The 21514-nt window shown below is 42.2% G+C and overlaps 1 protein-coding gene across 1 annotated transcript in view; it reads left to right on the forward strand.

The window, feature by feature from the left end:
* Positions 1-10665: 10665 nt before the first annotated feature.
* GXYLT2 (glucoside xylosyltransferase 2) overlaps positions 10666-21514 on the forward strand; it is a 90947-nt gene continuing 80098 nt past the window's right edge. Inside the window, exon 1 of the mRNA XM_012474206.3 lies at positions 10666-11134. Within this exon, the coding sequence (XP_012329629.3) occupies positions 10860-11134 (275 nt within the window). The 5' untranslated portion in view covers positions 10666-10859. The remainder of the gene's footprint in view (positions 11135-21514) is intronic.

Consider the following 21514-nt stretch of genomic DNA (forward strand, 5'->3'; position numbering starts at 1 on the left):
GAATGTCCCTTGATGTCCCCTGCTTGGGCCACCACTCCTCACCCACCCCAGAAGCCACCCCCACCCCTGTTCTGCAAATGTCTTATAATAACAAAATATTCCTAATACTTCCTTCCCATCCCTTGTATTATTACTATCATTCCTTCCACTTATACATAAGCTTTAATCATCAAATACATTGTTACTATTTTGAGCAAACTTTTTGTTATATCAATTAAGAATTTTTAAAAATAGGCATTTTATTTTATCTTCACTATTCTTTCTCTTCTGTATTAAACACATGCTCTGAATGAAGAGATCCCCTAAAGAGGCTTTGTGTGAGCAACATGGCTGTTTATTCACTGGGGTGCGGGCAGGCTGAGTCCAAAAAGAGAGTCAGTGGAGGGTGGTGGGATAGGAGTTGGTTTTATAGGTTTGGAGTAGGCAGTGGAAAGTTACAGAAGTTATAGTTTAGGGTGGTTTTTGCAAGCTGGGAGGGGGTCTTAAGGTCTGGAGTCACAAGGAAGACCAAGGTTGGTTACAAAGTCCAAGTGTCTCATCATTTGAGGCGGGAATAAGGAACAATAGAGAATGTCTCAAAGTTAATTAGGCGCCTCAGGGCTTGACCATTTCTTCTTTGGTGGTTTTCCAGTTACTTCAGCCTTTCTAGTTTCAGCAGACCATCCAAAGGTATACGTGCGGTCACAAGGGTCACCATGGCTCAACTTAGGATATGGCCTATGGTGCAGCCAGTTAGCCTAAAAGACCTTACATTATGCTCTTCCTTTCTTTATGTAGATCAAAGGTTTGGACCTACATCATTTTCCTTCTCTCTGAAGAATTTCTTTTCACAATTCCTGCAAAGCAATTATACTGGCAACAAATTCCCTCAATTTTTGTTTGTCTAAGAAACTCTTTATTTCTCCTTCACTTCTGAAGGATAATTTCTCAGAATACAGAATTCTAGGCTGGTGTTTTCTTTCTTCAGTACTTCACGTATTTCACTTACTCTCTTCTTGCTTGCATGATTTCTGAGGAGGAGTCAGATGTAATTCTCATCTTTATTCCTTTATAGTTAAGATTTTTTTTTTCTGACTTCTTTCAAGATTTTTTTCTTTATCTTTGATTTTATGCAGTTTAAATATGATATGCCTAGGTATAGTCCCTTTTTTTCTTTTTCACACTTATATTGCTTGGTTTTCCAAGCTTCTTGGATCTGTGGCTTAGCGTCTGCTATGGTCTGAATATGGTTTGTTTGTCCCTGCCAAAATTCATGTTGAAATTTAATCTTCGATGTGGTGGCATGGGGAGATGGGACCTAGTGGGAGGTGTTTGGGTCAAGGGGGCAGATCCTTCATGAATTGATTGGTGCTGTTCTTGGGGTAGTGAGTCAGTGCTCACTCTGGTGAGACTAAATTCATTTTTGAGAAAATGGCTTTGTTCCCTCAAAAGTGGGTTATTATAAAGCTAGAATGCCCCTTGGGTTTTCTCTCTGAATGTGTCTACTTCCCCTTTTACTTTCTCCGCCATGTGATGATACAGCGCAAAGGCCTTTGCCAGAAACCACACACTTTTAACTTCCTGGCTTACAGAATATTAAGCTAAACAGGCTGAGCCCAGTGGCTCAAACCTATAATCCCAGCACTTTGGGAGGCTGAGGGGCAGGTGGCTCACCTGAGGTCAGAGTTCAAGACCAGCCTGGGCAACATGGTGAAACTCAGTCTCTATTTTTTTATTTTTTTAGACAGAGTTTCGCTCTTGTTGCCCAGGCTGGAGTGCAATGGCACAATCATGGCTCACTGCCACCTCCGCTTCCTGGGTTCAAGTGATTCTCATGCCTCAGCCTCCTGAGTAAGCTAGGATTGCAAGCATGTAACATTATACCAGCTAATTTTGTATTTTTAGTAGAGATGGGGTTTTCCATGTTGGTCAGGCTGGTCTCAAACTCCTGACCTCAGGTAATCCACCCACCTCGGCCTCCCAAAGTGCTGGGATTACAGGCATGAGCAACTGTGCCCAGCTCCTAGTCTCTATTAAAAATACAAAAATTAGGCAGGCATGGAGGCATGCTCCTGTAATCCCAGCTACTCAGGAGACTGAGACAATAATCACTTGAACCAAGCAGGCAGAGGTCACAGTGAGCCAAGATCATGCCACTGCACTCCATCCTGGGCAACAATGTAAAACTCTGTCTCAAAAAAAAAAAAAAAAAAAAAAAGTTGAGCTAAGTAAATCTCTTTTTTAAAATAAATTATCCAGCCTCAGTCTGTTGTATCAGCACAAAATAAACTCAGACAATGTCTCACATTAACTTGAAGAACTTCTCAGTCATTGTACATATAACTTTGTAGTTGTCCCACACTTCTTGGATATTCTGTTCCATTTCTTTTTCTGCCTGGTGCCTCCCTTTTGCTCTCTTGCTTCCTCTCTGGCCATGTGATCTCTGCACATGGCTGGCTTACCTTAACTTTTCACCATGAGTGGAAGAAGCTTGATGCCCTCACCAGAAGCAAATGTTGGTGTCATGCTGCTTCTATAGCCTGCAGAACTGTAAGCTAACTAAACCTCTTTTTTCAAAAATAGGCCAGGAGCAGTGGCTCGTACCGTTAATCCCAGCACTTTGGGAGGCCAAGACGGGTGAATCACTTGAGGTCAGAGGTTTGAGACCAGCCTGGCCAACATGGTGAAACTCTGTCTCTACTAAAAAATACAAAACTTAGCTGGATGTTGTGGTAGGTGCCTGTAATCCCAGCTACTTGGGAGGCTAAGGCAGAAGAATCTTTTGAACCCAGGAGGTAGAGGTTGTGGTGAGCCGAGATTATGCCACTGCACTCCAGCCTGGGCAACAGAGTAAGACTCCCTCTCAAAAAGGTAAAAATAAAAATAAAAAATAAATTATTCAGCTAGGTTTCTCTTTATAGCAACAGTAAATGGACTATGACAAAGCCCTTAGATTGTAAATCATAGTTGTTTTAAGTTTCCAGTCTGATCAATTCTCAAAAGAAGATATACAAATGGGCAACAAGCATTTGTAAAAATGTTCAACATCACTAATTATCAGGGAAATGCAAATCAAAACCACAATGTGATACCACCTCACTCCTACAAGAATGGCCATAAAAAAAAATTTAAAAATAGTAGACGTTGGCATGGATGTGGTTAAAAGGGAACACTTTTACACTGTTGGTGGGAACATAAACTCAGACAATGACTATGGAAAACAGTGTGGAGATTCCTTAAAGAAATAAAAGTAGCTCTACTGTTTGATCTAGCAATCCCACTGCTAGTTATCTACCCAGAGGAAAAGAAGTCATTGTACAAAAAAGATACTTGTACATGCATGTTTATAGCAGCATAATTTGCAATTACAAAAATATGGAACCAGCCCAAATGCTCATCAATCAATGAGTGGATAAAGAAAATGTGGTACATGTATACCCTGGAATACTACTCAGCCATGCAAAGGAGTGAAATAATGGCATTCTTGGCAACATGGATGGGACTGGAGACTATTATTCTAAGGGAAGTAACTCAAGGATGGAAAACGAAACATTGTATGTTCTCACTCATATTTGGGAGCTAAGCTATGAGGATGCAAATGCATAAGAATGATACATTGGGCCTTGAGAACTTGGGGGAAAAAGTGGGGAATAAAAGACTGCACATTGGGTACAGTGTACACTGCTCAGGTGATGGGTGCCCAAAATCTCAGAAATCACCACTAAAGAACTTATTCATGTAACCAAACACCAACTGTTCCCCAAAAACCTATTGAAATTTTAAAAAGTAAAACAAAATCTATTTACCAACAAATTAAATAAATAAATATTCTGTCTGATAATTGCAACATCTGTGGCATATCCGAGTCTAGTTGAGTGTTTGCATTGCCTCTTCAAACTGTCTTTTTAGCCTTCTAGTATGCCATGTAATTTTTTGTTACATGCTGTACACGATCTAACGATCTAACGGAGAAAACAAACTATGGTAAATAGGCTTTTAGTGATGTGGCCGTAGGGTGTGGGGGAGGGGAAGCATTCTATAGTCCTATGTTGCTGTCTTTTAGTGAGCCTATGCCCCTTGGCTGGAAACTTCACAAATGCTTCCCAGTCCCCTCTCCCTGGGTGGGACAGGATGGTTAAAGGGAGCTGAATTGGGCATTTCCCTTCCCCAGTTCAGTTAGGCTCTGATAAACCCCAATAGGTTAGACTCTAATGAAAAATAATTCCTCTTGAGGGCAGGCCTTGTTAAGAAGGCCTGATGTATTTCAAAATGATTACTTTTTCCTCCCCTTGCCAGAGCAGGAGGGGATTTTCCTCTAGTTTTCACTGTGAGAACCTGGCAGAGGTACACTCACAAGAGTGTGGGCCTCGTAAGACTGAGCACCCCCAACGACCAGGGTTCTTAACTTTCTGACTTATCCACACTGAGCCTTCAGCAATTTGCAAATTATAGTTTAGGTTTTCCTACCCCAGCACTGGTTCCTGAGAGGTTTCCACTCGGGTTAAGTTGCACTTAATTCTCTGTGTTTCCCTGGCTTTTCAAATTCTGAGACAATGGTTTGCTCTGTGACCTTACTTCTCTGATGGACCTAAAAAGAGTTGTTAATTGCAGTTTGTGCAACTTTTCACTTGTTGTTAGGACAGAATAATGAGGTACAAACTCTTCATATGCCAGACTGAAAACCAGAAGTCCTATCTACTTTTTTTTTTTTTTAGCTGAGCAAATTAGCTAACTCTTCTGTAACTCTTCTGTGTCTTAAACTCCTTATCGATAAAATGACATACTAGTATCTACCCCTAAGATTAAATGAGTTAACACAGGTAAAAAGTTCTTAGAATGGAACTAGCATTTAGTAAGACATAATGAATGTTAATGATGACTACTACTATTAGTAAGACATAATGAATGTTAATGATGACTACTACTATTAGTACATTTATAACTTCAAAAATAGGAATATATGTATATATATATACACACACACAAATATAATAAATATTTTATAATATCAATCTATATTTCTTCTTAATCGCTGCTTTATTACATCAATGTTTGCTGGATAGAGCTTCAGATTGGGCCAGGTTAGGATGAATGGTTAACAACTAATAACTGGTATTGAATGCTTTATGGTAACCATTAATTTCACATAAAATTGCTGCACTTGATTCTCACAAAAAATATATAAATGCTATTGTTATCCTCCTTTGATACATGAAGAAATGAAGCTTAGAAAGAGAAAGTAACTTGCCCAGAAGTGTGCAGCTAGTAAGGAACGGAGCTAATATTTGACCCTAAGAAATTTTACCACAGAACATGAGCTCATGCTTTTCTGCCTTCTAATTTATTATTTTTTAAAAGCTGTATAATATTTCACAATGGTATAGATGGTCAGCTGATTTTCAACAGATACTATTAAAATTACTAAGAGAAAGATGGTCTTTTCAAAAAATGGATTATTAAATATCCATAGAAAAGCATAAATCCTGTCCTCTACCTTTATACCTTACACATAAAAATAATCCATGATGAGTTGTAGATCTACTTGTGAAAAATCAAATAATGTAGAATCTAGAACTGTGCTTTCCACCACAGCAGCCACTAGCCCCATGTTACTATTTAAATTAAATGAAATTAAAAAAGCATTTCCTTAGTTGTGGTAGCTACATTTCAAGTGCTCAACAGCCACATGGGGTTAGTGACTACCATATTGGATGGGACAGATATCGAACATTGCCATTATCACAGAAACTTCTATCTTTTATTTATTATTTTTATTTTTGTAGACATAAGGTCTCACTTTGTTGCCCAGGCTAGTCTTGAACATCTGGCCTAGAGTGATTCTCCCACCTCCTCTTCCAAAGTACTAGGATTACAGGTGTGAACCACCATGCTCAACCCAGATAGCTCTATTGTAAAAGAAGAAAAAAGAATTTCTTGAGACCAAGAGGTAGGCAAAAATTTCTTAGACAAAACACCAAACCCAGTAGCCATCAGAGAAAAGACTGATAAGCTGAACTTCAAAAAGAAAGAAACTAATCCTTCCAAAAATCATGTGAGTGAAACCAGAATCAGATTTTTCCCCAGCTGAGCCTTCAGATGAGACCACAGACCTGGGTCAACAATTGATTGTAGCCCTCTGAGAGACTGTGAAGCAGAAGGCCCAGCTAAGCTATGCCCAGATTCCTGACCCACAGAAACTATGAGATTATGCTTGTATCTTAAGCCACTAAATGTTGGAGTCATTTGTTTTGCAACAATAGATCACCAATATAAGAAGTAAGGGAAAAAGGATGATTTCCGCCTAATTTCTGGCTTAAGCAACTAGATAACTAGCTGTGTCAAGATTCTAAGAGAAAAAATAGATTTTAGAGCTTCCAAATTATTAAATATTCCCACATCCAGAACTTTAAATACAGTGAATTCTCAAAGAATTAAAATAAAATTCCAATATGACAATGATTTGGAATATAATTGAATTTTAGATAATTTATAAAGCATTATAAATAAGCATTTTTTTCTATCAGACATCTAAGTGAGACGTTGGTTAAGCCATGGGTAAGAGAATCTGCAGGCCTTTTCTATAACATCTGGAACTACATGTGCATTGCCATTGAGATTTCTCATAATCCTGATATGTGCTATGCTACTTATGGAGCATACAAGCAGCACACAGCCTGGATCATCCCATTCTTCTGTTACCAGATCTTTGATTTTGCCCTGAACACCTTGGTTGCAATCACTGTGCTTGTTTATCCAAACTCCATACAGGAATACATAATTTTCCCTACAGAGATGATGTCATGTCAGTGAATCCTACCTGTTTGGTCCCTATTATTCTTCTGTTTATGAGCATTATCTTGACTCTTTTTTTTTTTTTTGAGATGGAGTCTTGCTCTGTCACCAGGCTGGAGTGCAGTGGCGCAATCTCGGCTCACTGCAACCTCGCCTCCCAGGTTTGAGCAATTCTCCTACTTCAGCTTTTTGAGTAGCTGGGGCTACAGGTGCATACCACCATGTCCGGCTAATTTTTTGTATTTTAGTAAAGATGGGATTTCACCATGTTGTCCAGGATGGTCTTGATCTCCTGACCTCGTGATCCACCTGCCTCGGCCTTCAAATGTGCTGGGATTACAGGCATGAGCCACCGTGCCCAGCCTCGTTATCTTCACTTTTAAGAGTTACTTGATGAGCTGTGTTTGGAACTGCTACAGATACATCAATGGCAGGAATTCCCCAGATGTCCCGGTTTATGTTACCCACAATGACACTACCCCCATATGATGATGCCACTGTGAATGGTGCTCCCAAGGAGTCCACCTTACATGTCTGTGTAAGCCTTCAAGTGGGCAGACTTGAGGGCAGCAGCTTGACATTTCAGATACCTGAGCAATAGTTTTGTTATTTCACTTTTGCAATGAGCTCTCTGAGCTTGTTTGTTGCTGAAATGCTACTTTTTAAAATTTAGATGTTAGGTTAAAACCTATGGTTTTCAACATATGCTTTGCTAGAACACTGTGATAGATGAGCTGTAGAATTCTTTCTGTAAGATTGGGGGTGTAACGAGTTTCACTAACCTTCCGTAGGCACTGAAACTTCCCCCAAATATGATGGACCTAGAGTCAGAGAAGTCTGCTTTTGTACCTGCTGGGCCCCAAAGTTGGGCAGTTAGTCACATTTTACATTTTTTTCTCTCTGTTCCCTCTCTTTTGAAAGTGTAAAGTAAAACCAAAAATAGGCAACTTTTTCTTAAGCCATTCCAGTGTAGAGAACAAAACCTTATGAAAACAGGAATGTCAATTGTGTAATCATTGTTCTAACTAGGTGAATAGAAGTCCTTATGTATGTTTTACAAGAATTTCCCCCATAGCAGACTTTATGATTTAACTTCAGTGACAATTTGTGTTTGGCGGTAAAGGATTTTGTCCATGGCCCGAATTAAGACCATTAGAAAGCACTAGGCCGTGGGAGCAGTAACTATCTGATGACTGTTCTCGTGCATCCGGTGTCCAGGGATATGGGCCGATGTGCCTCGTCTGTGTTAGAGAGTGGAACTGATGTGTTTGGCACTGCATGGGATCTGGTGCTCCTCTTCTCCTGGATTCACATCCTGACCCAGGGCCCGCTTTTACTAATTTTCTGCCCTAGCCTGGTTCGAGGACGTCATCCAACTGACTTTATCAAGTAGAATTGGGATATATTTGATATACATTTGCCTAAAATCATGGAAAAGTGTTTTCATCCTCCTTTGCCTGCAAGGTACATTCTACTGCTTTGAACTTCCAAATATGCCTAGTCACTTTTTAAAATGTACAAGTTTTCATAAAAATGAAGATTGCTTTCTTTGTATGTGCTTATTATCTTGACTACCTGAATTGCAAGGAATTTTTATATATTCATATGTTCCGGAGTCAGCAACTTTCCTGTTGGTTCATTATTGAATGTGCTGTAAATGAAGTCTTTTGCAATTAAATTGAGATTTGCCCACATCCAAAAAAAAAAAAACAAAAACAAAAATAAAAAGAAAAACAAGGACCAATCAGAGCAATCCAAACAAAAGTTGGGTTTGGACTCAGTGGAAGGAGGTAAATCAGGCTTTTTTTTTTGCTTCAATGAGGTTCAAGAAAACTGAGTCCTCTCTTTGCTCCAGTCTAGCTGTCCCAAATTATTCTTTTATGTTTGAGGCTAAAACCCTGGCTACTAATCAAGTGTTACTTTGACTCATTTTGCCTTAGTTTATCTTTGTTGCATCCATCCTCCTAGAGGTACAAAGGAGGGGGCAAGACAGAATTGGGAATGCCTGCTTCTTTGCACCACGTATCAACATAATGGTGGCCATTTTAAAACCTGAAAGATCTAAACATCAGGCCTCAGTCTGGCCTAGTGTTTCTCAATAGGGTCCCAGGATAGCTTTTGTTGTTGACGTGTCCTGAGCATTGCAGGATGTTTTGCATATGCTAGGAGAACCTATCAGCCTTCTCAGAATTCCAGATGCTTCCTATAGGATGGCACCCTCCCCTTATCATCTTTGAGAACTAATGGATTCTTTGTGCTTGCTCACCTACATCATGTCCCCCACGCTGAACCTGCACCCTGCCATTTCCTAGGTGTCTACTTGGCAAGAGCTTCCAAATTACTAAATATTCTTATCCCTAGAACTTTAAATACAATAGGTTCTCAAGGAACTAAAATAAAATGCTAATATGAGAATAATTCAGAATATAACTGAATTTTAGATGATTTATAAAGCAACATGGAATCTTGCAGAAACTCAGGGACAGGCCGGGTGCAGTGGCTCACGCCTGTAATCCCAGCACTTTGGGAAGCCAAGGTGGGCAGATCACGTGAGGTCAGGAGTTCGAGACCAGCCTGGCCAATATGGTGACACCCCATCTCTACAAAAATTAACGGGTGTGGTGGTGTGCACCTATAATCCCAGCTACTTGGGAGGCTGAGGCAGGAAAATGGCTTGAAGTAGGGCGCCAAAGGTTGCAGTGAGCTGAGATGGCGCCATTGCACTCCAGCCTGGGCAATAGAGCAATCAAAAAAAAAAGAAAGAAAAAGAAAAGAAAAGGATGATGTTGTTATAACGAGTTTTCTTTGTTCTATGGTGTGCTTGAAAAGAGAGTTAATGGTTAATGGAGTCCTGGCTGTCAATTCACCGTGAGTCATAGAGGATGTGTCCTAATGTTTCAGATTTGTGACTGGGGATGCCCTGGAAGAATAGTCTGGAAATTATGACCTTCATCTGGCGATTGTAGCTGTTAAAGTCTCCAAAGAAGCCATTCTTACATTGTGTCATGAAGCTATTACTCTAGCTCAAATCTGTGCCGAAAAGAAAATGTGTGTTAATGTATATATGATAAGCTATGTTTTATTGGACTAATTATTACAGAACTTTTATTAGGCACCTACTGTGAGCCAGGCACTGTGCTAGAGTCTTTGAAGGCATTATTTAATTTAATGCCCACAAAACGCCTCTGTGGTGAGCAGTATTGTTATTCTCATTTTGCATGTAAGGAAGTTAAGGCTTAAGAAAGTTGTGCAGCTTCCTCAGGATCACCAAGCCAGTTAAGTGACTGTCAGATTTCAAATTCAGACTTTGAAATTCATTCTCTAATTTCTTCAGGCCACATGGATCTGTTCGGTCCAGTCTAGCTGTCCCAAGTTCTGCTTTGGTGTTTAAGGCTGAAACCCCAACTACTAATTTTACTTGCTTTGCTTTACTGCTTGTGTCCTTGTTGAGTATATCCTCCTCCACAAAGAAGGGACGTGGCAAGACAGAGGCAGCAAGATTTTATTCAACAGGTATTTATTAGCACCACTACGTGCAGACCTCTGCACTGTGCAAACAGGACAGACATGTTCCTGCCTGAGAAGATGAGTGGATAAGTGCACGAATGTGTGGATAGATGGATAAAATAAATTAGGGGGAAACATATGGAATAAACGAACAAATAAGTTAATCATGGCATGAGAGAATCAGAGGGACGAGTGGATGGCATGGGTGCGTGGGTGAATGGGGAGGTAAACGAACGAACGAATGAATGAATGAAGCGGTTTTGAGTCTGCGCTACCAGAATCCCGAGTGCCTGGCGGCGGGCGGGTGGGCGGAGGGGCGGCTACTCCACACAGTACGGTAGGTGCCGGCTGCTCCTCCTGGAGCCCCGCTTGCACCGCCTCCCCCTCCTTTCCTCCTGCTCCTCCTTCTCCGCCGCCGCTGCCGCCGCCGGGCGCCCGCCGGCCGCCACGACCCCAGTCCCCGGCGGGCGGACGGAGGAGGCGACCGCCGCGCGCTGCTGCACTGGTCGTGCCGCCGCCGCGATGCGCAGAGGGGCCGAGCCGCCGGGGGGCCGCAGCCGCCGCCGCCGCCGTGCCGCACTATGAAGCTCCGCAGCAAGGCGGCGGCGCTGCTCCTGCTCGCGCTGGCCGCGCTGCTGCTGGCGCTGCTGTCCCTGCGCGCCGGCCGCGCTGAGCCCCCCGCGCCGCCCGCGCGCCCCGCGTCCGCCCTGCAGCGCCACCCCGCGCCGGTCCCCGCACGCTGGCCGGGGCCGGGCGCCCTCCCCAGAGCCGGGCCGGGAGCTCGGAGGCGCCGTCCCCCCCGTCCGCGCCCCCGAGCGGAACGCCGGGGCTCTGTGAGACTGGAGAAGTTGGCGAGGTGAGTCGTGGCAACCCCAGAATCCCATGTGGGGACCCGTGTCTCGCTCCATACACCCGTGCCAAATCCAAGGGAGGCTTTGGGCCGGAGAGACAGACTTCCAAGTTTCACCCACGGGCTGCCCACTTCTGTTTCTTAGCCTGATTGAAATGAAGACCCACCTTGGTGGACTCCTCCTAACAGCTCAGTACTGATAAACGCGTACATTTTGAAGTGTCAAGGAAAGTGGTTTTGTACGTTACATTTTTTAACTGTCAAGGCAAGGCGTATTTTTGCACTCTTGCAAACATGCACCCTTTGTTTAATTTTTCAAAAGCCATCACGATGGAAGAATGCTTATCTAATTCTCATGTTTCACTGGAGAATTTTACCGAAACCGTAGATCTGATTGAGTTGGAAAAGTTAGATGTTTACCAAGGACTGGCTGCCTCTCATTCAACCTCGAGTACCCTCGTGCTTAGAACAGAAGAGACACTTGACCTAAGTTTATTAAAAAGAAGTTTTCTCCTTGAAAGGACTGATAAGTGGTACAGAAAAGACGGAGTGGGGGTTTCCTGATCTTCATTCTGTTTCAGGTTCAAGTATGGTCAAAGGGTCCTACAAGGAAAACATCTTAACCTTCGACCTTCTGTTTGATACTCTCTTTCCCTACACAAAGCTTAACACGCGGAGGCTTTTCATCCGAGCGCTTTATCTTTGGCCTTTGGGTTGCTGGAACGCCCACAGGTTAGGGATTTGCGTTCATTTCCTTTGTTGTGGAGGGTTTTCCACCATCCCCTTGTCTTGTAGCGGGTCTGTTTCATCTCCCCTTTTCAAAACTGTTGTTTCTAACTGCCATTGCAACGTCCTCATTTGCTGGGCTCTTTAATTTCAACCTGAAAAAAGTTGAAAAATTCCTTTTTGACCATAATGACTAAATCTCTTTGGCACTATTACTGTAATCAAGAGAAAAGACATGAAACCTCAAGAAGGAGCTGTGTCAGCTTTGTTTGCCTTATGCCACAGTACAGATGGATCCTGACAAGTTTTAGGGGGGAAAAAAAGCTCCCAATAATCTATCACTTTAAAGTACTTATAACACTTTACAGCCCTTTCTGGATGTATACAGTGTTTAAGGATATCTCTGTTAGGAAATTAATAGGATTTCCCCTCTTCTATACTGGAATTTCTTATAATAGATTAATTAGGGTTTAACTGCAAGTTTAATATGATTTCTAAGTTTGATGGGACAATTGGTAAGATAATAATATAATAACTGTCACCCCTTAACGTAGCTAACCTATTGCCAGGGACAGTGCTAACCGCAGTAAATAAAAATAGTCACAGTTAACACTTACATATACAACTACATAATCCACACCATAACCTCCCCCACCCCCGATTTTTCTTTTTTTAGAGACAGATTCTCTCTCTGTCGCCCAGGCTGGAGTGCAGTGGCTCGATCTTGGCTCACTGCAATCTCTGTCTCCCAGGTTCAAGCCTCCCGGGTTCAAGTGATTCTCATGCCTCAGCCTACCAAGTAGCTGGGATTACAGGCATGTGCCACCACGCCTAGCTAATTTTTAGTAAAGAGACAGGGTTTCACCATATTGGCCAGGAACTCCTGAGCCCAAATGATCCACCTGCCTCAGCCTCCCAAAGTACTAGGATTACAGGTGTAAGCCACTGTGCGTGGTCCACACCATAACCCTTTGATAGTCGTTCTCAGTGTGTAGACTTCAGAGCAGTGGCACAGGCATCATCTGGGAACTTGTTAGAAATGCAGATTCCTGGGCCCCACCCCAGCCCTATAGAATCAGAAGCTTTGGGGGTAGCATCAGCAACCTGTGTTTTAACAAGTCCCTCCCATTGTTTCTCATGCATAACAAAGTTTGAGAACCTGCTCTGCAAATAAGCACCAATGTGATCCCCTCTTTTCAGATGAGGAAAGTATTGCACAAGGGTTAGCAATTTGTCCAAGGTTCACAGGTAACCTGGTAGAGAAGGATGAAGATTCAGGCAGTGTGGGCTCTGGTTGAGCACTTACCTGTTATGCTGATGTCATGCCATAGACTTGCCTGCAATTCGTAATTTTACTGAGATGTTTTTTAAAGAAACACTATAGATTTTTGGAACTGTCTCATTCTTCAAGGTGTTGAGAACAGCGGCGCAGCATCTTTTTGTCTCTATCTGAACAAAGTGGCTCTGACTAGGAGGAGATCATGAACAGAATCCAAATGGATGTTTTAGGGAAGGACTATTTCCAGGAGCAACCGTACACTTGAAGCCATTTTTCTTTTGAACATATCTCTTAGACTATCATGGAAATCATGGCCAACACCATAGGAATAAAGAACAATATTTTAAAACTGGGGAAGGAGTGAAAAACAAAAGCCACAGGAAGTCTCAGACTCAAATGTGTAAACAGCTGACATTTTCTGGGACTTATTTATCTTTCTCTTGCTACCTCAACAGAAATGGCAGCAGAAGATTCTGAAGTTGTGAGGGAGCAGGAGGAAAGATCTCTACTAGGGCTCCTTTATTGCTTTCCTGATTCTGCTTGGGTTAAATTTTTGTGGTTTAGGAGGAATTTTATTTAGGGAAGGAAGAGAAAGCCTCGTGTTTTCAGAAAACGAGTGCTTTAATCTCTTGATATGGCTAGAATCCAGAAGAGATGAAGGCTATGTGATCTCATTTCTCTGGCCTGGGGAGGGTCAGACTTGCGGTTGTAGTTAGCTGAGAGCCTGGAGTTGGATGCGACACAGTCCACCACCTGCTTACCATCCACAGCCTGTGCTGCCTTGCCTCCCCTAGGGGCCTGCTGTAAGTAAAGTTCTGCCACGTCAATGCAGGAAACATAGCACTCTCCTTCCACATCTTGTTTTCATTTCACAGAAGTTTCCAAGGACTTGCCTCGTTAGTAGGCAGACCCTACAATTTTATAACTAGTCATTTGTATGCAATCTGTCCTGCAGTGGCCTCCTTCTCTATAAATATAAAGCCAGAAGGTAAGTAAGGTCTGAGCTTTTCTGTCAAGGGTGGGGAGGATTTGAAAACGAACACCATACTGGAGGCAGCAGTCCCAGTGCACAAGAGAAATGAAATCTTCCTTCTATTTTGGTTTATTGGTGATTTATAGCTGGCTGACTTCCAAAAAGAATTTGAGATGACACATAGTAAAAGACACATATACAGTAAGTCCATTGAAATGATATAAAAAATGAAAAGTCGTAAAGAAGAGGGGTAAATAAATACTGTTTGTCAAAAAATAAACAGTACTTTTGTTAGTAGGATTAAGTGTTAAATTTAACTCTAAGCTTCCCAGCAGCCATTTCAAAAAGGGAACCATGATGGGCTGCCTCATTTTCACTGAATAAGAGGAAAGGTTTATCAAGAGAGATCTTCTTTTTTTTTTTTTTTTTTTTCATGGAACTGCATCATAAGATGAGAATTGTACTTGGGAATAGATTTTAGACATTAGAAGACTCTCTCTAGGTTGCTTCTGAAAACCCCTCCTTGAGCCCACATATGGAAAAGGAAGTTTAACTGCGAATCAGTGCAATATAAAAAAGAATTTGGCATGTAGAGTCCAGCAAACTGGGTTCTAGTCCAAAGCCATTTCACCTTATTTTCTTCATCTGTGAAACGAGTAAATTAATCCAAAAGTTGTCTGAGATCTCTTCCAGCTCAGGCATTTGATGATCCTGTGATGAGATCATCAAGTTTAGCAACAAAATCCCAACGATGGCTATTGCATGGCCCTTTGTGCTAACTCTTGCAAAATCACTGTTTCTCATTTATGGGCTCCATCCTAGGACTCTTACTGATTACTCAACCTCAACCCTCTCCAGAACTTTATTCTTTTTCTTCTGTGTTGGCCTGGATATTGCTGTTTCTCTTAAAATATGGCTTCTAAGGGAGACTTAAGCTACCTCTGAGCCCTGTAGTTTTCCTCTGCCATTTTATTCCACAGTCATTCAGCAAAGGTGATTGCACATTTACTCTGCCAGGCACTCCTAGTACAATGGTGAATGGAGATGCTGCCCTCCCAGAATTTGGGGATGAGGGAAAGGAGACAATACAGAAATACATTACACTTGGCAGCATCCCCAGCTGCTCCAATGAAAGGAATCATGCGTCTCATCAAGAGACACAATTTCCTGCAGTTCTCTTTAGTGTCTGAGGTAAGTCTTCTCAGAGTATTCAACCCTAAATAAAAATCTCACTAAAAAGGGATGGTGTTCTGTAGCAAAAGGCTTCATCTATGGCCATCCTATAATTAGCCAATAGCCCCAGAGCACATTAAAGGTGTCTGGATCTTGAGTACCATCTATGATATTATGTAGTGTGAGTCTTGATTTTATCCACAATTCATTTTTGCTGATTGGTCCATGAATCCCCTCGATCACCCTCCACACCTACTCAGTCAGTAAGCCCTCTTGGTTCTGTCTCAAAAGTACATGCCCGGTTCCACCATTTCTACTCCATGGTTACTTACTGAGCTCCTAACCACCATTATTCCCTGCCTTGACACCTACAGGTGCCTACTCTCTGGTTTGTGTAGTTTCACTCTAGCGCCTTCTACAGTCCATTTTCCTCACAGCTGCTTAAATAATCTGTACTAAGTAGACCAGATGGGGTTCCACCCGTTTGCTGGTTAAAGCCCTCCAGCGACTGACTTCCCATCCCACTAAGAATAAATTTCAGTTTCACAGTGTGGCCTTTGAGCCCTTCCCTGATCTTAACCCCATTTAGTGTTCTGGCCTCCTCTCCTGCCACTTCCCATTTACTTGCTCCGCTTCAGCCACACTGACCTTCAAATACACCAAGCCCATTCCTGCTTCAGCAGTATGCATCCGTTCTCTGTGCTGGAATGTCTGCGCACATCCTAGCACGGCCAACTCCCCCTTTTCTTTCAGGACTATGCTCAAATGTTTTCTGAGAGGGGTCCTCCTAGCTGTTGAAGAACACAGGATCCTCTCCATCACTCTCTTCTTCCTTACCCTGCCTAGTGCTTTGCTTTTCATAGCACTCACTGTGTGAATATTGTATTTGTTCCTGCCCCCTCATGTACACTTAACAGTGATCTCTTTAATCACTGTTTCACTGACTCCTAAAACAGAGATGAGCTCATGGTAGATACTCAATAAATATTTGTTGAATGAACTAATGAATGAGTGCAGGACCTGGCTGTGCCAGCCCTATTCTATGACTTTACTTATAGTATTAAGTTCCTTATTATCTAATAATATTCAAAATAGTCCTATAGCCTTTAGAAGAATAGTGAGGGTCTTTAATAGTAACACCATTAAGGCCAGGCACAGTAGCTCACACCTGTAATCCCAGTACTTTGGGAGGCCAAGACAGGCAGATCATGAGGTCAAGATTTCGAGACAATCCTGGCCAACATGGTGAAACCCCATCTCTACTAAAAATACAAAAATTATCTGGGCGCGGTGGTGGGCGCCTGTAGTCCCAGCTACTTGGGAGGCTGAGGCAGGAGAATCACTTGAACCTGGGAGGCAGAGGTTGCAGTAAACCGAGATTGCACCACTGCACTTCAGCCTGGGCAACAGAGCAAGACTCCATCTCAAAAAAAAAAAAAAAAAAGTAACACTGTTAAAGGAGAGGGACATTTCTCCTTTTAAATAGATTGTATTATTTTTTATTATTTGTAGTAAAAGGAGGAGAGGTAGGAGGGTTTTTAGAAAACTAAATGGGGTTGAGATCAGGCAAGAGCTCAAAGGCACACTGGGAAACTGAAATGTATTCTTAGTATGATGGGAATTCAGTCACTGGAGGGCACAGTGAGATAGTGTCTCACTAGGTCGCCCCAAGGGAGTGTCTGAGACCACCATGATGATCCATCCCTTTCATAGTGTGAGCTTCTTGTATCCAGGACTAAGCCCATCAATCCCTTCATTTCTCTGCCAACAGCTATTGGTTCACAGGTGTGTCATATGACCCAAACTGGCGCAATCAGCCAGAAGGAAAGAACTTATTTTACATTATTAAACAAAAGACTCCATCTTCTAGATACAACCAAGGAAATTAATAGCCCCAGCTGCCACCATGATCATAAAGGAATCCCCTTTAGGATAAAGCCATCTGTTTGGGCAGTAGAAAAAGAAAGAAAATATGGGTCCTTGAGGACACCACTGAGTCCTGGAATCAAGGCATCCTAAAGTCTAACGTTTCTTGGGCCCTGTGTTGAAGTTGAGGGTTCCGTAATTACATCCAAAATAATCTTAGCTGAACCAGATGGTTCTTTTAAATAAAAATCTTGGAACTATTGATGGAGAGAAAGTGGAATAGTTGGGGGGCCACCCGGGAAGTGACCATCCACCACTCTGGAGCAGCCATTGTGTGCACTTGACCTTATCAAATGCTGTGGGTAACTTACCAGAGGTAGGTTCCTGAGTGAAATTAGAGCTTTTCTTAAGGATTTTTAAAAACTGGGATCACAGACTATATGGTAAATGTACCTGATAGCAATAGCTTGAGCATACCTGTAGAATGACCCTGCGAGGCAGACACACCTGAACGTGTGTTCCAACCTAGGGAATCGTGGAGCGGCCAACCCAGAGATTCATTCTTATGTTCTATGAGGAACATCTGAGCCCCTGTCCTTTCCCGTGGAACACGGACTGTACAGGGGATTGAGGCCTTGAGTTTGGGGTTGCATGAAGGTTGCCAGGTGGAGGTCGTTGAGGGGAGGGTGGTAAGTGAAAACGCCGTAATATATAAACTGCACACATTTTGCAAACAGTTGCGGTTCTTCTGCCCAGCCCTCCCCGACTGGCGTGTGCAGTCATCTTGTCCAACCCACCACCACCGGGCTGTATATAAGGCGGTCCTAAGGGAACAGCATAAGGGCAAACTGTTTCTAGTGGCTGAAGCTGTACACTATGCAACTCAGGGATTGCAGGCGTATTTCTGCCAGTGGAGAAGGCTGTTCTGCTATGGGTGTGATATGGAGAGATGAGAAGTGATGCAGAGCAACCCAGATGGGGTGGGGTGGGGTCAGGTGGGCTCGCGGGTCAGTTCCCAATGTTGTTCCAAGGCCAGCTTCTTGCCTTTCACTGGCTGTGCTGTCTCAAGCTTTTCTAGATTCCATAATGTAATCAGTTCCTCTTTTTCATAATCTAATTTGACTTGCATTTGTTACTTAGTAGCATAGAGTCCTAACTAATTTGAATATAGCACCTGCTTTTAGCACCTTTACTAAATTCAGTAAATACTGGCCATATTGACACTGTGCCTTTTAAAACTCATAAGTGAGAGTCTTTGGAAGAGAATTTGAGAACATATTTTCTTTAGGAATACTTCTCTTCATTTATAATTCACTGTAAAAAAACAAAAGACAAAGTTTTATGTTATACGTATTTTAGCACAATTTTACAAATAATAAAAAGAAAATAAAAGACTTCTGTTGAAGATAGAATTCATTTTACATTTCCCTTAAATATTCTGATTTATTTCAGATTATGAAGTTCTGAAAACTCCTCCTGGAAAAATAAGCTTTTTGACATGTACCTTTATTGGGAGTTGCTGATTTTGTGCCAGCAAAGAGAACCCTGATATATTTCAAGTGACTTTTAGATGATTCCCTATCTCTTTTAGCAACATGAGAAACTGTAATCTCATATGTATAATTTAGAATCCAAGCTTTACATAAGACAGTAGAGAATGCATAATCCAAAATGTGACTCCCGTTTATGAGTGAGAAAACTGAGATCCAAGAGGTGAAATAATAATGTACATAAAACACCTAGCACAGGGTTAGCTCGTGAGAGTCACCAAATGATTCGCTGCTCTGAGTACTGTTATTATGCATCATTGCATTATTAGTAACTGAGCCATAACTAGACCCAGCTAAGTACCTGTGTGACTTTGAAGAAGTCAGTCCTCAGCAAATTGTGGCTTTCTCAGAAATAAGTTCAGTGACAAAAGGAGACAATGCAGATAAAATGCTGACACTGAACATGCCACACCAGAAACTCCCAGCAAGTGTTAGCAAGGGCTAAGATGCAGATTCAAGGCTGGGCCTGGTGACACATGCCTGTAATCCCAGCATTTTGGGAGGCTGAGGCAGAAGGATCGCTTGAGCCCAGAGTTAGAGACCAACCTGGGCAACATAGTGACACCCCCTAATCTCTATTTCAATTTTATACATTTTTTAAAAGATGCAGATTCAAGCAGGCTTTTTCTGTGGGGGCAGGTATGACTTGAAACGGCAACTCAGCTTCTATATATAATAAATGATACACCAATCTCAGTCTCCTGGTACTCATTCAAAGCTGAAGGAATGTGGCCAGGCGCGGTGGCTCATGCCTGTAATCCCAGCACTTTGGGAGGCTGAGGTGGGCGAAATCTGCTTGAGGTCAGGAGTTTGAGACCAGCCTGACCAACATGGTGTAACCTGGTCTTTACCAAAAATACAAAAATTAGCCAGGCATGGTGGTAGGTGCCTGTAATCCCAGCTACTCAGGAGGCTGAGTCATGAGACTCGCTTGAACCCAGGAGACAGAGGTTGCAGTGAGCCGAGATTGCACCACTACAATCTAGCTTGAGTGACAGAGTGAGACCTTGTCTCAAATTAAAAAAAAAAAAAATGTTTTCCAGCAGTTCAAATCTGATTCACAGTAAGGTAGAGTATTGAGACATAAAATAATGTGCTTTTTGCTGCCCTGCCTAGCCTGGTTTTGGCTTGGATATAAAATTTTTAGAGAAAAATGAAGGCTTCTGATGAATTTCATGTTAGTATTTAATAATTATGATGATAACTAATATTGAATGATGACTTAAAATATGTCAGGTGCCTTATTAAGCACTTCACTACGTTATTTCATTTGATCTTCGTAATAACCTAAGAGGTAGGAACTCATATTGGATAGGGCAGAACTCTTTCCGTTGCAAGTGATAGAATGCCAGCTTATCCGTTTGTATCACTTAGTCATAAAAGGAGTTTTAACTGATTCATAAAACTGGAAAGTGCAAAAAGATAAAGCTTCAGTCACAGGTGAAGCCAGGATTTCTAACCATCTTGCCTCCTTTTAAGCTCTGCTTCCTTCTGTGTGAGTGACACTCTCAGGTAAGCTTTCTCCACGTAAGAATTCCCAATAGGTCTGGGCATGCAGCCTCCTCCTCTAGCATCCCCTAAGGGGAAGATCCCATCCAGCCAAAGTCCCAGGGTGGCCTGTGTTGGCCTCACTTGGATCACATGTGTATCCAATCACTGATGACCACATGTGAGATGTGCCTACAGCTGGTGGGATGAGGAGCAGCTGATTCAACCCCTCCAAGCCTCACAGACTGAGAACAGAAAAAGAGTGGTGTCTCCAAAATAAAATTAAGGTGCTTTTACCAGAAAGTCCTAAAAACGGATGCCAATAAGAAACCCAGAATTCAAAGCAGATGTCCATTATCATCAGTATGGCCATTTTACAGATGAGGAAACTGAGGGCTAAAGGTGATTAAAGCACTTGCCCAAGATAGGACAGCCAAGTGGCAGGCCTAGAATTTGAAGCAAGTTCATGTGCTTCTAGAGCAAAACTGCTAATCACCATGCTGTACCTGAGAACAAATCTCACAATTTAAATCATTTGATAACTTTCTAGAACCTCTCTAGTTTTTTGTAATTGTTCAAATTTTGTAGGAAAAAAACAAGTTTTGAAAATGATCCTACTTCAAGTTTAAAAGTTTTTATATATTTACATATTTATATACACACACCAACATATATTGGGTATTACTCTGAAGACAGTATACCAAAAAAGATTTTTTTGAGACAAGGTTTCGCTCTTGTTGCCCAGGCTCGAGTGCAATGGCTCACCACAACCCCCACCTCCCAGGTTCAAGCAATTCTCCTTCTGCCTCAGTCTCCCGAGTAGCTGGGATTACAGCACTTGCCACCATGCCCGGCTAATTTTGTGGGGTTTTTTTTTGAGACAGAGTCTCACTCTGTTGCCCAGGCTGGAATGCAGTGGCACAGTCTCGGCTCACTGCAAACCTCTGCCTCCCGAACTCAGGCGATTCTCCTACCCCAGTCTCCCAAATATTTGGGATTACAGGCACGTTCTACCACGCTCAGCTAATTTTTGTATTTTCAGTAGAGACGGGTTTTCAGCATGTTGGCCAGGCTGATCTCGAACTCTTGACCTCAGGGGATCTGTCTCGGCCTCCCGAAATGCTGAAATTACAGGCGTGAGCCACTGTGCCCAGCCAGTATACCAAAATTTTAACAGTAGTTATGAAATTGGAATTGAACGCCCCCCCACATTTGCCAGTAGTAGTTGAAAATTTTCTATGATGTATGTACTACTTGTATATGCATTAAATAACTTAAAGTATATAAATTACCATAAAAATTAAAAATCCCTCAATGGCCTGAGGCTTAAG

The sequence above is a fragment of the Aotus nancymaae genome, unplaced genomic scaffold (genome assembly GCF_030222135.1).
Source record: "Aotus nancymaae isolate 86718 unplaced genomic scaffold, 86718_ANA_hifiasm-v0.15.2.pri h1tg000046l, whole genome shotgun sequence".
NCBI lineage: Eukaryota > Metazoa > Chordata > Mammalia > Primates > Aotidae > Aotus > Aotus nancymaae.